Genomic DNA, 15895 nt, shown 5'->3' on the forward strand with positions numbered 1-15895 from the left:
CTGATGCTTCATGTCAGCAGTCAGTGGTATCTAAAAAAGATGCATATGTCTCTGACTGAGGTCTGCTTTGATTCTCTCAGCTGTAAGTGTGACCCTGCTGCTATCAGTTGGTCTTAGGAAGGTCAGGCTCCTTGATTTTTTTCCACAAAAGATCATCCAGGATGGTTTTCACCATTAATAATACAAACGTTTTGGCAAACACCAACTGAAAAGCAATCAGCAGCGGACATTCTGTTATTGTTGAAAAAAAAAAAAATCACTTTCTTTACTCATTTGTTTGAATTTCACTATGGTTGTGATGTACTGCATGAGTATGTTGAGTCACATGTGGAAAGCGTCTAACTGAATACATTGAGTTATGTCAAAGTAAAAGAGCTTCATAAATGCTGCTTCTTCAACAAAACAAATAAAAGTAATCATTTCAATCAATTTTTTTTAATTTATGAACCTAGAGAACTTTCCACATATATAAACATTTATGTTTTTGTTCACTTCTTAATACTATTAATTTTTGTTTTTAATTTGCATTTCTGCAATTTGCAAAAGTATTTTTTTCCAAGTTTGTATTTTTTGTCATGTCATAATTTCATAAAGACAACTTTAAGCTACTTGAGATTAAAAAGAATAAAAACTTAAATATATAACATGTTTGCTTTGCCTTTACAAATACTTATTTCATTAGTATAGTTAATCTTTACATTTATATATGACTTCAGTTTTGTATTTGTATTTGTTGCCTGAAAACTGTGGGAGGTTAAAGTACACAAACTTTAACGGGTTTATGAAAACAAATATTGAGGGGAAAAAAGACACTGTTGGTCAACAACAAACCAAACCAAAGGATTTACTCCATTCAGCTATTCCTAAACAAATAAATAAATAAAGCTTCATTTATGAATGTATCTACAAAAACGAGGAATCACCGAAAAATCCAAGTTTGCTCAGTTTTTAAACCATGTAACGCTCACCTCCTGTCATCGCCCCGCCGGGGATTCAGGGGTATGAGATGGGCAAAAGTAAGCAAGAAGGTGGGTGGGAGGCTTTGGGGCGGGGGTGAGTAAGAGATGACTCAACCATCCTCTACTATAAGATATCCTGATGGAGCCCAACAGTGTCATACACTCAGACGCCAACCAAGGTAAGGTCAACTTTTCACTCCGTCTCTTTCTCGTGTGGCTTCTCAGCTATTTATCATTGCCATGTCTGGAATCATTTTTACATTTAGTCTTTGTCTGTTAAATAAAACAAATGTTTCTTTATCTAGTAATAACCTAAATGGATGTTTAAAAAAAACACAAAAAACTTCTTCAATAGGTAACATATGTGAAGGATGTCGTCACAATCCTGGTTGTTTTTATAGATATCTGCTGCATTATTTCTTTTACTGATGGGAAAAAAAAGGAGGACAGGAAAGACAAATACTGCTAACCACAGTTTGTGATCTTTGATCTGTTACACAGTCAGAAACTCACAAGTTTGTTTTTATCACAAATATTTGCTGGAAGAATTGTGCTGAGTAGATTACAGGGAGGTAGTGGGTGTACTGCACCTGTGTAAATGCAGATATGAACTCACGTCTGAATGTTTCATTACATAACAAACAAAAACCACAAACAGTAAATTAATTTGGATCATTACAAGCACTAATCTTGTTTTTTATGTAATTTCCTCCACTAGGAACTTGTGCTCTTCTGTGTTCTGCACATCCAGGGAAATCTCATCATTATGGACTACACCCTGGTGCTTCTGATTTCAGTCTTTCATGTTCTAAGTGTGGGGACAGGAGCTCCTCTGGAAGGAGGTTCTGTGGAATCGGAGCAGATTAAACAGAAAGTGGAAAAGTATGCTAACTTGCTGATAGCTCGGATAGTTAGGCTGAACCTAAACTACCAGGTATTATTTGGAATCCTATTCATGCAAACACAGTACGTTTTGAACAAGAGGAATTGGTTTGTTCTTGACTAAATGATGTTTTTATTGTTTTCCAGAACACTTCCCACGAAACACTGGAACCATCTATTAAAGAACTGGAAGGACCCTCCTCAATAGTGACGGTCCTGAAGGGCTACAACGACCTGATCTCAGACTCTTTAGAAGGTGTCACTCAAATCAAAACTGAACTCTACATCCTGACAAATTCCACCGACGAGTGGAGCCAGCAGCACTGCAAGCAGCCAACAAAGTCCTCGGAACCCGAACTGTTAAAAAAACTCCAGAAACTAAAGAGATTTACTCACACTGTGGGAACTAAGGCACTCATGAGAGTTAAGGAGTACCTCAGTCTGCTACGAAGAAACCTTGATCTTCTTGACATTTGTTAAAAGATGGACGTCGAGGCTAAGATATCTAAGATTTTGGCCTAATTTGGGGGTAAAACTTGAAAAGTCTGCACCGATAGGTGTGCCATTTTACTAAATGGCCCGGAGGAAATTCCTGAAACATGCACTTACTTTTTATACATATTGTATTTATTCACTTTATTTAAAAAAGTATTTTCTACCAAAGCAAGTTTACAACATAAATGTATTTTTCGTGGGGTTTTTTTCTTCTTCTTTTGCTGTAAACATATTTGTATTATGTCACCTCTGTCGAGTCAACAAAGAGCTCTTGGCGAGAGATATTTGTTTCACCGCCGTAAAGATGATTCAGCAAAATAATTCTGACCGGGATCAGAGGAAATGTGAGCAGGTCTGTCGTCTCTGGAAATTCCGTTGGCCCAGGCTGAAAAATCAGCAACACATGTGTTTGTTGGATAACAAACAGGAAGGAGAAAGGGAAACTCCTCTTATTGTGCAATATCAACGTGTTCTATGAAAAACCACAGAGAATGTGCTGAATATTTTTCTACTTTTGGTTGCCACATTGTTTTATAAAACTATTAATAAATATTAAACTTTTTTTTTTACTACTTGTCAGTGTTGTGTGATGTGTAAGGATGAGAGGAAAAATCCAGGTAAACTGGGTGAGTCTACAAAAACACCTGGGAATGTGTGGCAGCGTGGATTAATATGAGAAAATGAGGATCAACAGGAAAACACAACTTCGACATATATATATATATATATATATATATATATATATATATTAAAAGCCACAGAAACAAAAACTCCTTTCCGTATGTTCTAGTTGATTTTCCAAAACCAAAAACATCAACACTGATTCGAAAATTACAAAAAAAAACATAAATGAAGTTTAATAATTGAGAAAACTTCCTGTACAGTTTAACAAATATAAAAACTACTTTATGTACTGTCAAATCTCAAGATGTCAAATAGCTAACGGTACATTTTCCCCACTCAGAGTCAGAGATCTAACCATCAAACCACTTGCTCCTTTTTATTGTGGCGTTCTTGTCGCTGTTGCCGATCAGTTTCTTCTTGTACTGCTCCACCAGAGACTCAAAACGATCTCCATCCCTCTTCCTGACCTGCTTCTTGGAGGCTTTAGCCTTCTGGAAAAAAAAAAAAAAAAAAAACACATCAAAAGTTACGAGAACTGAAAGAAAAACAAAAGCAGTGCTTTAAATTAAGCCACATGGTGGGTTTTTTTCCATGCAGTGTGCATACATTTTTTATTTCTACTCTTATTTTTTCTTTGCAGGCTGACAAAAAAACAGCCTCATTTATTAACTTTATTCCAAGCAGTGGTTAACACAAACCAACCCAGTGTTTTTCATGAATCAGTGCACACAACAACAGCACAATAAACATAAACCTGGTTTCTGGGCTGCGTTGGCTTCTCAATTTGTTGTCTTTGATACTTGTTCCTTTTCGATCCAGGCTTTGCTGTCTTGACAGGTTGAACCTGCTTCTTTCCTTTGTCGCGCTTTCTGCAAAGGATAAGAGTTCAAAACCTGTAGTTTATTTAAATAAATAAATAAATAAAATCAGGTTGTGCTTATTCTGATGACTGTCAGGGCCGAGAAAAGAAAAGCAACTGAAGATGAGACCCTGATGCTTTGACATTTCTACAAAAAAGGAGAAATCTGAAAAGGAATAAAAGAAAAAACTAACGGTACCTGATCTTAGGTCCCCGGTGAGAAGGAAACGGCAGAACCTTCTTTCGCTTCTTTCCATTTTGTAAATCTACGTGCTCAACCTCAGATTTGGTCTGAAAACCTAAAAACTGTTTGGTTCGTTTCTCCCCTTCAGGAATGCATGTTGAAGAGAGGAAAAAAAAACATTTATAAATAAAATTGAATAGTAATGGAAAAGAACTATTCTAAAAAAAATTATATTTTTATCTCATCTTTGTTGCATTAAACCAGTTCAGTAACACAAATGCAGAAACTAAACAAATCCCAAACCCAGGTAACAGCTGTGGTTTCTTCTAATCACCTTCTATCCCTAACTTCCAATTTAATGTGAAAAAATATGGGGTAATAATCCAATTAAAGGTGAAATGTAAAACTGCCTCACTACTAGATGTGTGTGATTAAATGTATTCATTACTATATATTTATTAATTATATAATACTGTAAAACACCCAACCAAGCAGGTAGTTTTTACAGCATCATATTAAAAACAAATTGAGACATGTTTAGGGAAACAGTAACTCGTTTCAGAGTGTATGTATTGGATTTATATATTTATCCTCAGTAGATGGTAAAAAGCAGAACTATTAATCCTTACCCGTCTGCTCTGAAGAGGACTGCGCTTCATTTCCACCCTTTGTTGGTCCTTTACACCCTGCAGATATCTGCGACTGTTTCGCTTTCCCCTTAAAAGACTGGTTTCGTATGAAGTCCTGTCAACATAAACCATCTTTTAAGACAACTTTCAACTGAGAAAAAAAAAACATTCTTAAATTTTAACAAAGATTCTAACTTGCAACTATCACACTGATGAGTACAAACCTTTTGTTTCTGTTGTCGCAGTTCTTTAACTTTCAGTTTCCTGGAGTCCTCCAGAGAGAACTCAACAATGGGTCTCTGAAGAAATACACAAAACATGAAAGTGACGCTACACTCCAACAACTTTCTAAAGTAACCAGAACATATAACATATTCTAATCTACCTTACATAACATTTTTATAATCATTTCTTGTTTTTTATTTTAAATTCTTTTAAAAAGTTAAAAAAAAAACTACTTACTTTTTGTGATTTAATTAAATTTAATTATTAGCGTAAAACAAGATCACTGATATTAAAAACAACAAGAACGTGTTTTATAAAGGATTTGAGCTGGTAAACCAATTAATGAAGTGGCAGCACAGTCAGAATAAGGTTTATTTTAATAACAGCATTAATGTAATCCATTATTTAAAAAAAAAAAAAGAAAAGTACCTTTTGTGGGCCAAAGATATCGGGGTTGTTGTTAAGGTACCGCAGCGTGCTGAGAGCCTGCTCGTGGTCCCGAAACTGAACAAAGCCGTAACCCAATGACTGCCCCACCGCCTGGCCCTTCTCTGGCTTCCTGTCATACATGACTCGGCACTAAAAGGAGCAGTACAGGATCATGATACATGAATAAAAACTGTAAACTGTAATAAACACTTGGCTCACCGATAAAACACTCATATCTGATTAAAGATCATAAATAGGACTAACACATTACAAGCTCAAAAATCCACTAATAATCTATTAAACACCTTTTTTTTATAAATTGTCATCAACAATCTCACCTCTGTGATTTGCAAACGCTTGACTCCTTTTAGAGCTTGGAGGCAGAGAGCTTTGAGTTTTTTGTTGTCCACCGATTTCGGCAGGTTATGGACGCACAGACGAGTCTTTGACACGAACACGCTAATGTCCCGAAGCTTGGCCCGCTTTACGCTCTCAAACTAGGAGTCAGGGGTAGGTAGGAGTTATTTAAAAGATATCACGCACAGAGAAATCATTTTCTTAATGAAGCGATCTTTGAAGACTGTTCTCACTCTGGCTCTTTTGGTCATGTCTAACTCTGATACGCCTTCGGCAGCCTTGGTTCCAGCACGGATCACTGAGGGTTCAGAGGAGAGTAAAACAGATTCAGGAGCATTGCAGCATTAAGAAAGAGTAGAAAGGATTTTTACTTTAAGAATGCATTTTAAAGAAAGGCTTCTTTAATATAATGCTGATATAAAGACAAAGAAACAAGTGAAACACTCACATCCTTCTCTGGCCAGGTACAAGTTTCTGCTGCCTGTCTCCACTTTTTTCTTACTGTCTTTCAGCTGTGTGGCATCGTCTCTGCTCACTGCTGCAACAATAAACAGCTTCCTGCCGTCCACGTGGATGCCACAGCTCTAAAACAAACGTTACAACAAGGCAGCAACGTCAGCTGGTGAAGCAGGAGAACCAACAACGTTATAAAGTTGAAGATGCAACAGAAAAACGTGATTAATCATTCAAAACTTACCTCTGCTTCATCCTGGGCAGCAACTATGCATTTGTCTGCAGCCTCTTTAGTCTTAAACTGAGCAAATGCACAACCTGGGGAAATTTTAAAAGGCAAAAAGGTTTATTGAACTGGTTTTCTAAACCAGATTAAGGAAAGAATGAACCCAAAGCTGGTGACTAACCTTTAGAGAAGTCTGTGTCTGGGTTGAGAACAATCTTTACATAGTTGAGCTCTCCGTATCGAAGGAGAACTTCCTCGAGGCCCTCCTCATCCGTGTCGAAGGACAAGTTTCTAAATGTGAGATTAATAAACAATGATAACATGTGTTTAACTGCACAGAGAGAAACAGGTTAGATAGTTTACCATAAGCAAAAAGGAGTGTAGCAGAATAAGTAAAGAGAAAAACGACAAACCTGATGAAAACTGTTCGACCCTCGTTCACGTCTGAAGGCAGAAGTTTTTTGGGTTTCTTTTGAGCTGGAGATTGAACAGCAGATGGGACATGTCAAGTCAACTTTCTTTAGTACAAATAAACCATTACAGATAAAAAGAAGGAAATTATCAGTTCAAACCTGGCTGAGTTTCTTCATCTTCACTCTCTTCATGATCATCATTTGAATCAAAGCTATCGTCATCATCAACCTCATCATCATTATCATCGTCATCTTCTTCATGATGACTTTCATTTTCATCCTCCTCCTCACTGTCTTGCTCCTCACTGTCATCTTCATCACTTGACTGAGCCTCATCTGCCCGATGCTCAGCTGCTTTTAACCCGACTCTGTAAAAATAATCATGACATCAGCAGCTTTATAACACTCAGAAAAAAAACAGAATGTTAGGGTTCGCACTTTTTCTTCTCTGGAGGAGTTTCTTTCATCGGTTCACAGTCGTCATCAGTATCACTTCCCTTGTCCGCGCTTTTCTCCTCTGAAACTTTATTGTCTAAGAAAATATAATAATAGTAATGTTAGGAGCAGTTCATTGATCAAGAATCTGTGGGTAAAGGTCTGCAGATACATGCATGAGAATAATGTAACTTCACGTCCAAACAAACCCTTTGGTAAAATATTGCAGAAAGCCAAAAATGGTCTCCTCACCGACTGATCACATTGCAAAAAAAGCTGATTGAATCAGGAAGTCAAACTTCATAGTTACTACTTATTCCCAGTGTTATAAATATGTGAGAGCTCATATCTGTGACCATCTTCTGTTTTTCTATTGGCATCAATAAAGTGATGGGAATTTATTCACCTGAACTTGTGGACTGCTGTGCGGTAGTATACTTGTCTTTTGGCACAGCCCAGTCTACCGCTACCTGTCGACCTGTCAACAAAAAATAAAAACGTATGATACAAAGCGAATTAAAAAAACTTTTACAGCAAAAACTGTCTTGCTCACTAACCTTTTATTTCCTTCAGGTTCATGGCTTCAAATGCCTTTGTGGCACCAAACAAATCTTTGAACTGAACAAATGCGAATCCACGCTTCTTTCCATCTATTCAAGAAAAAATAATAATCATTTTAACATGACTGAATTTCTGAATTAGTTGTACATTTTATAAATTATAAAATAGTTTGTACCAGGCTTAAGGGGAATATTGGCCTCAACAACTGTTCCAAACTTTCCAAAAGCTTCTTTAAGGTCATCTTCTGTGCACTGTAACACAAAACCATAATTAGCATATATTTGTGTGGTATTTTAATTCATCACCAAACAGCATACTGTACCTTAAAACTGAGGTTCCTGATGATAAGTCTGGATTTTTTAGATATTTTCTGCCTGATGTCTTTAGTTTTCTGCTCCGCTTGAACTGGTGCATCAGATGACTCCTTATCCTTATCTGCAACTTGAAGTATATTTGTGAATAAAGTAGACACAGAAACCTTTTATATCAACTTGTTGTAATGCGTGTTTTTATATTTTACCTGCTTTATTTTTGTCTTTAATTTTCTTCTTCGCCACAGACAGGAACAGCTTCTTTCCGTCGTAGTCTTTTATTTCTTTCAAAGCTCGCTGTGCATCCTCTTCCATGGAATATGTGACAAAGCCAAACCCCCGACATTTTTCTGTGCCTGGTTTATAACAAAAATGACTTACCGACGTGACAAATGTCGCACAACAGACTCAAATGTCATGTTAGAAATGAGTGTAATTTGTTACATTTTAAACTACGAATGTCAGCGAAAGCAGTACCTTTTTCTCTGACCACGAAGCACTGTTTTACCGGACCAACTTCTGAGAATATTTCCTCCAGCCGCTCGTTTGTAGCTGAAGCTGGCAACGAAGTAACGTATAAAGTCTGCGCTGGCATGACGTCTCTCCGCTAACAGCTAACTGCTAACAGCTAACTCACAAACCGAAAAAAAAAACTCTGCGCCGGAAGTTACTGTGAAACTGCTCGGTTCCTCCCGCACAAAACGGTGGCGATAAATAGACACCGTGAAACTGTTTTACTGGAGTACAATAAACGAACAGATTAAGTCGCATGTTTACATGTGAGCGCAGCCATGTTCGAAAGCGTGGAACTTCTTCTTTTCTTCCTCTCGCCAAAAAAAAGGGTCTATAGCGCCACCTGTAGTCTCGGAGGTTTCAAAAAATCGACATCAGACCCAACTGCTATTCTTCAGTTTTATTTACTATATTTGTCTTCTGTATCAATTTTTAAAAAACGCTAATAACCTTCCAAATTATTATTTTTAAATTATTAACCCAATACAGCAAATTACTATAATGGTAAAGACAGATTTAGATTACATTTAACTTGTAACCCATCCCATTAGTAATACAAAACATAAGCATTATTAAACAGAAATTATATTTTGCTTATCTTTGCAGTAATATAACTTCTTGTAATATTCTTTTCCTTATATATATTTATTCTAACATGTTTTATATAGAATTTAGAGGTGCTGCACTTATGATTTCCACCACCAGGTGGAGCCTTGAACAAGCCACGCTGTTTATGGAGAAGAGACCACTGGCAGCTTATTATCATCTCATCGGTTTCCTTCAAGTTTTGGGCTATTTTCAATCAAATGATCTGACGCTTTTGATGACAAAATATATCAAAAGAGAGGTCAGACAAATAATGGCTAGCTATGTAAAATGTAAGTTTATTTTTCTGCTTGTGTGTTTAAAACACCCACTGCTTATATGTCACATGTTTGTTCTTCAGTTGGAGTTGCTCTGCAAAGAATGCTCCTCTTGTGTGTGTTTGGGGGGAGGGGTGTGTGTGTGGGTGTGTGTCGCTTTTTAAATGGAGAAAGAGTCATAGCATAATCCCTATGATCTGGTCAGTCACTGTTTAACAGTACAAAACAACACTTCATTTAAACTTAACTAATTAAAAACAGGAAACGACACAATCATCAACAAGGTTTTGAAAACTGCACAACAGGAAAATGTTAAAATTTATTAATAATAACATTTTGCATCATATAAATGTCCACAAAAAAATAAGGCACCATTGAACCACTTTGAGTAAATTATGCTGTTTACAGGAATAATTTACCAAACAATGAAGAAGCCCCTTTGATTAACTCTTCAGAATAAACTAATTCTATAAGAATGTAGTTTTTGTAGTGAATGGTGGAATCTTATTTAATCATCTCATCACTTACACTCATCATGTAAACAGAAGTAAAAAATACTTCTTACAAATAGAAAGTCTGAAGGCCGAATGTGATTACAGTACATACCCAAACACATGCATCTAATAAAATACAGAAAACATAAAAAAAAAAAAAAACTACAACATTTAAGTACCAAAAACCTAAGAATTGTTAGCACTACAATTCTAGCACCTCAGTTTCATATAAACTACATGTACAGTTGAAGAATCACTACTGGACAAGAAGCTGCACACAAAAAATAAACCATCAGTTAAATAACTTGTTACTGAAGGAACTTAGCAGCAGGTAAACCTGGTTATAAACTTATTGTGGCGACTGTTGGAGCAAAAACTTCACTTTCGTTGAAAGAATGCACATCATCCTCTTCCTTTTTCCATAAAGAAACAGTTTTAAACTCAGATCATCTTATGATGAAACTAGAGCTGTTTTGTTCAAACCTGGAAAATAACATTATACGTAAACTTCATGCGATATCTCACAATCCGTCAGTGCTTGGAGTGTTTTGGGAATGACTCTCAGCGACTAAAACCATGTTTGTGTTTGTTAAGGTCGATTCGCTGCGGTGACCGTCTTGAATCAGGTTGACTCCAAAAGTTAATCAGTTAAAAACATTCATTCAATGATTCCAAGAGTTTCATTAAAGTTAATCCCCGGGTTCATGAGCCGTTTTGCTGACATGATAAACACTTACTGAAATATGCTAGACAGACTTCACAAAAATGTTTCGTTACAGTACACCGTATACGCTGGTAAATTTGTTTAAATAAAACCCGCACACCTTCATTGTTAAAACTGTGGCTGCGCACACACACACCTCCAACATGAGTTATGAAGAATAGGAAATATGTTTTACAAAACGAAATTAACATCTATGAATCGAAAAGAAAAAAACAAAGACAACAAATTCCTTTGCCAACCTTATGAATTTAAATGCAACCTGTAACAATGTTGTGTCTGAAAAAAACAATGTGCTCATGAACAAATGTAAGCATGAGGACACAAATATTCTCACTGCATTTTCCTTCTTTATTAATCCCAGAGAGTGTGTGTGACAGAGTGAAGTAAGTCACTTAAACATGGCACACTGTGTCTGTTTTCTCACCAGAACTAAAATAAACTGACAGTGAGGATACTTTAGCATAACTGCAATCCAAAAATATCTGCATATACATTTATTTTTACTCTTTAGACTAATCTAAGGGCGGCATGGCAGCACAACTGTAAGAGCTGTGGCCTCACAGCCTTTCTGTGTGGAGTCTGGTGTTTCTCCGGTTTCTTCCCACAGACCGAAAACATCCCTGTTAGGTTAATTAGTAGCTCTAATTTGTCCCTAGGTGTGAGCAAGAGTGTGAATGGTTGTGATTGGCCAGTTTATCAAACGTATAAAGGTCCTGTGTGGAACACTGAGCCTTGTTTTGTGATCTAAACTGTTATCTTTATCAAGTAATAACGGACAAATGTGTTGTAACTAATCAACTCCTACAATAACTTACCATAGATAAACAACAGTTTCAGGTTAAAAACAGGTCATTCTAATTGCAACAGGGATGATGCCATCTTACATCTTGGCCTTCAGCGGGGTGATTTGGAGTGACTGTAGGAAGGTGTCCAGGGAAGTCAGATACTCCTGTGGGTGTCTCCTCAGGTGCCCCGCATGGGTTGAAACCTCCCACTTCTTTGCCGTGACGTCCATCCCGTGCTTCTGCCAGTAATCGACCAGATTCTCCACAGTCTGTGCGTCACTCAACGCATCGTTCTCACAAAAGAAGAACAGTGACGGGGCCGTGACTGGAGTATTCCAAAACACGTCGATGCTCAAGTTGAAGTAGTCCACCGTTTGGTGTTTAAAAACACTGAAGTATAGCAGGCTTATCCGTTTCACCAGCGAGTCCCAGCGAGGAAACATCGTTTTACCCAGACCTAAGTGGAGAAGATAACACACTTTAATCACCTCCAGCAGAAAACATGTAATTAAATGTTACTGATAATAATGACATGAAAATGTCTTAAATCTCACCTACGGCCATGTGATCCAGTGACCCCACTACCAAGCTGTCATAGACTTGACCTTTGATCCTATTTGTTACTGACTGGTACTTTTGTTTGTCCTGGGACATGTGGACCAGCAGCTGAGCAAAAGTGAAGCCACCGATAGAGAAGGCATGAACAAGCAGGGGGCGGGTCACGAAGCGCTCGCTCTGGAGCAACTCCAGCAACAGTTTGCAACGATTCAGACCCCAGCGAGGCCACAGGAAGTCTTTCACCTTGTTAAAAACAGAAAAAAAAAGTAGGTTCCAAGTTGAATACACCACTGTATAATTATACTTAATAAAAGAACATCAACAAATCAAAATAAACAGCCTATCACCCACTGACTGCTGGAAGCTACACAGAATCTGAACCAGCTGACCAAATGGCCCATATCTATCTATTCTATCTATCCATCTATCTATCTATCTATCTATCTATCTATCTATCTATCTATCTATCTACAGAGTTGGAGTAGTAAGATGTATACAGGTATACATAACATTCTGTTCAGTCCTGTTTACATGTAACAGAGCACAGTGTAAACAATGTCCTATCAAGGTCACACATTCTCCTACAGCACTGACAGGCCTGTGATTATTTATATGTAATTACATCTATTATACCTCAAAACAAAAAGCTTTACTTCTTTGTTTTGTTTTGTTTTTTAGCTCAAACCAGTTTTTCCAGAAGTCGGGACGCTAACAAGCAACCTGATCTAGAAGATCAATAATTTGTAGAAGTGGACCTGACAACCCTGGAGCCAAAGGAATGCATCGTAAAACAATCACAAGAGGTCACCGAGGACACATTTTACCTGCAGGTCTGAATGAGCCTAAAATCAAAGTGCAGCGCGTAGTTCAGTTTGATTGCTGCTCACACTAAAGATCCCTTCGTTCAGGTTCAATATAAATGCTATTTACAAGCCTGCCTTCTTCACAGAGAAGTCCTAATGGGGTTTTATTTGAATTTCATGCATCAGTATTATAAAAGAAAACAATGCATGCTGTCTTTACACTAATAATCAGTTAGAAATTATAATATAAACGAGAAGTACAATCTAAATAAAAGTCCTGGTTTACAAATAACCCACAGCTGATATGTTTTTCCCCAACTAATCTGAAACTCTACAAGAACATCATGTTAAAGAGAATTGAAACAAAGTGCAAACTTTATCAATGCTCTCTGCAGGAAACAGTCTTTTAAAGTCCCCTCCTGGAAATCTGACTGTGACTCATTCCTTGTTGTGAATTCAAGGTCAGGTCGAGCAGCAAAGCAGGCCGGGAACATTATTTAAAAGCTTAAACGCTCTGCTCTTGCTCAACTCATGCAGGTTTACAACGTATGCTTCATCTTGTTTACACATAGATGGGTTTTAGTGAATCCTGATGCCTGAAACAGGTCATTGTCCTGTATGTTTAGCGGAGTCATGTGAAGGGCAAAATACATTTTTTAAATTTCTACGCTTCTAAATAAGACAAAACAATAAAAAGCCACCTTTCTTTAGCTAAAACCAGGTTGCATTTAACTCAACAAAAGAGAAGTTGCAGGGATTATTTGCTCCCATGAAGGAAAGGAGTTGATGAAATCACTCGGTCCCTGATCTGGGTCGCCCTTACCTCACTCTCCACAACAAGGATGTCAAAGCCAGTGCGAAAGTAGATCTCACAGTACTTAGCAACAGCTTGAGGACGAGCTCCCAACCAGGGCAGCATCAACATAAGAGGTTTACGGTCCTCGGAGATGTGACTTCCTGCTCCCGGAGACGTCAACTCGTTCATGTAAAAAGTGACGTTCTTGCAAAGGCGATGTGCAGTGATGCCTCTGCTCAGAGCCATCCTGGTCAACATTATAGCTGCTGGTCGTCAGAGTTCCGTCCCTGTCCCCGACAAAAGAAAAAGAAAGAGACGAGAACGACAGATATCAACAAGACGTCGTGCTAGCAGAGCTAACACACGCGCGTGTAAACGCTAATAAAAAAAAATAGCTTTAAAACGCTGGAAACAGGCAAAGCTTTTAAATGAATCCCGGCTGAGTTACTAACCTGTTCACAGTTTGGTCTAATTATTTGCTCTAATTATTATTATTTTTTTTGAGAATTCTTCTGGATCATTACGGTACAAAGTCTAATTTAGGTCTGTCTGAAGACTAAAGTAGTAGAGTCCGGCTGGACCGCAGTAAAAACTTCTGTCCTGTTTACTTCTCCTCTGCTCTTTTTTCTTCAGGTGTTATTCTCAGTGGAGAGCTCGTCTGGAGGAGCATGTAGCGCCACCTGCTGGACAGATCGGCGCAATACTCTTTATTTTCTCTATTGATCTTTAAGATATGACAAAAAATAAAAAATAAAACAGAAAAAAACATACCTCGTGAACCACTGGACGGATTGTAATGAAACTTTTAGAAAGTAACCATTAGATGTCCATCTACAGCTAGAGTCAGGATGGCTGCCACAGACTACTAAACTAAAACAACACACACAAAAATGGCTATAACTCAGTCAATGTTACAGACATTGAACAAAAACTTGGTGTGGTAGTAGCTGAGACTGATCTCCAATGCTTATTCTGAGGGCTAACAGATTGTGCAAGCTCTTTGTTTATTAACTATTTGGAGTAAACTCTGTCTGGTAGCATAATATCTCATGAACCACTGATTTTAATGAAACTTTCAGGAAATATTTATTGGATGTACATCTCCAATTGATTAACTTTTGGAGTCAACCCAATTTAAGATTGCTGCCAAGACTGGTAGCACATTTTTGCCTGGGGTAGCATGGACATGTTCACCATCCATCCATCCATTTTCTTTACCCACTTCTCCTTTCTGGGTCACGGGGAGCTGACGCCTGTCTCCAGCAGTCATTGTATGAGAGGATACCCTGGACAGGTCGCAAGTCCATCACAGGGGGATTTAAAGACAGTTGACCATTCATGCTTTCCCACTCACCTAGGGACAATTTTTACAGTTGCCAACCTAACTTGCATGTTTTTGGTCTGTGGGAGGAAACCGGAGAACACATATTCACCACACCCTGCAAATCATCAGATAAGACCTGGACTCCCACCTACCCAGGTGATCTTCTACCCAGCGAGCCCCTTTCTCCCTTCCTGGCCCTCATCCATGACCTCCTGGTGCCCCTGTATTCAGACTGGAACTCTGCACTCGGCACAAGGGGATTTGCATGGGAAGCACACATCTACTGCCTGGGAGCTGTCTTCACTCTGTTTGGCCTGATCTCTGTAGTCTGATTGTTAAGCCACAGTCAACTCAAGCTAGAAAACACAAAAATGGCATCAATTTCACAGATATTGTACCAGATATTGTAATGTGGTGTGGTGGCGGCAGATAATTATTTACAACACAGTCGAGCCTGGGATATTGCACAAGATAACATTGTTTTGAAGGTTTGACGAAAACAGCTACTACTCTATCATTTTTCAACATAAGATGATTTTAGTCTAAAATTCATAAAAGGCTTAGCATTAAGGAATGCTAGGCCCTAAAATTTTATAGAAATTTGTTAACCATGAGCAGCACTTTTATTTACACAGAATAATTTGTTGTACCTTCATCTAATTTTATCCCAGAAATAAAGAAATTTAAAGTCCATCAGTTTCTAGTAAATGAAATTGTTTACAATGTAAAACTTTATCTTAACCCTATAACCTTCATCCCGTTCAGGGACATGGCTTTCTTTAGCCTTTCTATTTGCTTGTGCAGCTTTTGTTTCTGTGCCTTGTCCTGACTGTCCTCATTCCCAGCTGGAACTCAGTCCCTGCTGACTTTGTTGGAGGATGATTTGTTTAAACAGAGAGAAGTTGCTCAACATATTCAGATAGCAAGTGTGAGGCGGCAATAATCTGGCCATGTCCCTCACTGAGCTCATATGTTTGGGCTGTCATTGTTCCT

The 15895-nt window shown here is 37.9% G+C and overlaps 3 protein-coding genes across 4 annotated transcripts; 1 reads left to right on the top strand and 2 right to left on the bottom strand.

The window, feature by feature from the left end:
• Window positions 1–594: 594 nt before the first annotated feature.
• Window positions 595–2933, top strand: LOC108229830 (leptin). Its single transcript, XM_017405508.3, has 2 exons — window positions 595–1893; window positions 1989–2933. The coding sequence occupies exons 1-2, from the start codon at window positions 1726–1728 to the stop codon at window positions 2319–2321; spliced, it is 501 nt and encodes a 166-aa protein (XP_017260997.1). The 5' UTR covers window positions 595–1725; the 3' UTR covers window positions 2322–2933.
• Window positions 2934–3167: 234 nt separating this feature from the next.
• On the bottom strand, window positions 3168–8872 carry rbm28 (RNA binding motif protein 28). Of its 2 annotated transcripts, none has more exons than XM_017405507.3 (20): window positions 8520–8872; window positions 8252–8398; window positions 8054–8166; window positions 7907–7982; window positions 7728–7820; window positions 7577–7648; window positions 7174–7267; window positions 6895–7103; window positions 6736–6799; window positions 6504–6613; window positions 6341–6414; window positions 6092–6227; window positions 5877–5941; window positions 5625–5783; window positions 5287–5436; window positions 4857–4931; window positions 4633–4747; window positions 4019–4145; window positions 3715–3829; window positions 3168–3451 (listed from the first exon to the last, which is right to left on the bottom strand). In XM_017405507.3, the coding sequence occupies exons 1-20, from the start codon at window positions 8635–8637 to the stop codon at window positions 3311–3313; spliced, it is 2253 nt and encodes a 750-aa protein (XP_017260996.1). In that variant the 5' UTR covers window positions 8638–8872; the 3' UTR covers window positions 3168–3310. The 2 variants fall into 2 exon arrangements, with proteins under 2 accessions (XP_017260996.1, XP_017260995.1); XM_017405506.3 differs by having other exon boundaries at window positions 8054–8172.
• Window positions 8873–9717: 845 nt separating this feature from the next.
• On the bottom strand, window positions 9718–14208 carry si:dkey-5i3.5 (uncharacterized protein LOC565091 homolog). The gene is made up of 4 exons (XM_017405615.3): window positions 14031–14208; window positions 13606–13865; window positions 11976–12222; window positions 9718–11878 (listed from the first exon to the last, which is right to left on the bottom strand). Exons 2-4 carry the CDS (start codon window positions 13834–13836, stop codon window positions 11517–11519), a joined length of 840 nt encoding a protein of 279 aa, XP_017261104.1. The 5' UTR covers window positions 13837–13865; window positions 14031–14208; the 3' UTR covers window positions 9718–11516.
• Between the last annotated feature and the right edge of the window lie 1687 nt (window positions 14209–15895).

Source organism: Kryptolebias marmoratus, linkage group LG11, assembly GCF_001649575.2.
Source record: "Kryptolebias marmoratus isolate JLee-2015 linkage group LG11, ASM164957v2, whole genome shotgun sequence".
In the NCBI taxonomy this organism is placed as follows: Eukaryota; Metazoa; Chordata; class Actinopteri; order Cyprinodontiformes; family Rivulidae; genus Kryptolebias; species Kryptolebias marmoratus.

Coding starts and splice junctions, on each gene's coding strand:
- LOC108229830 (XM_017405508.3), top strand. CDS start 1,726: ATGGACTACACCCTGGTGCTTCTGATTTCAGTCTTTCATGTTCTAAGT. Junction 1,894..1,988: donor GGCTGAACCTAAACTACCAG/GTATTATTTGGA, acceptor ATTGTTTTCCAG/AACACTTCCCACGAAACACT.
- rbm28 (XM_017405506.3), bottom strand. CDS start 8,637: ATGCCAGCGCAGACTTTATACGTTACTTCGTTGCCAGCTTCAGCTACA. Junction 4,932..5,286: donor ATATCTTTGGCCCACAAAAG/GTACTTTTCTTT, acceptor GTATTTCTTCAG/AGACCCATTGTTGAGTTCTC. Junction 4,748..4,856: donor TGCGACAACAGAAACAAAAG/GTTTGTACTCAT, acceptor TTATGTTGACAG/GACTTCATACGAAACCAGTC.
- si:dkey-5i3.5 (XM_017405615.3), bottom strand. CDS start 13,836: ATGTTGACCAGGATGGCTCTGAGCAGAGGCATCACTGCACATCGCCTT. Junction 12,223..13,605: donor TCCTTGTTGTGGAGAGTGAG/GTAAGGGCGACC, acceptor GTTTTTAACAAG/GTGAAAGACTTCCTGTGGCC. Junction 11,879..11,975: donor ACTGGATCACATGGCCGTAG/GTGAGATTTAAG, acceptor TTCTCCACTTAG/GTCTGGGTAAAACGATGTTT.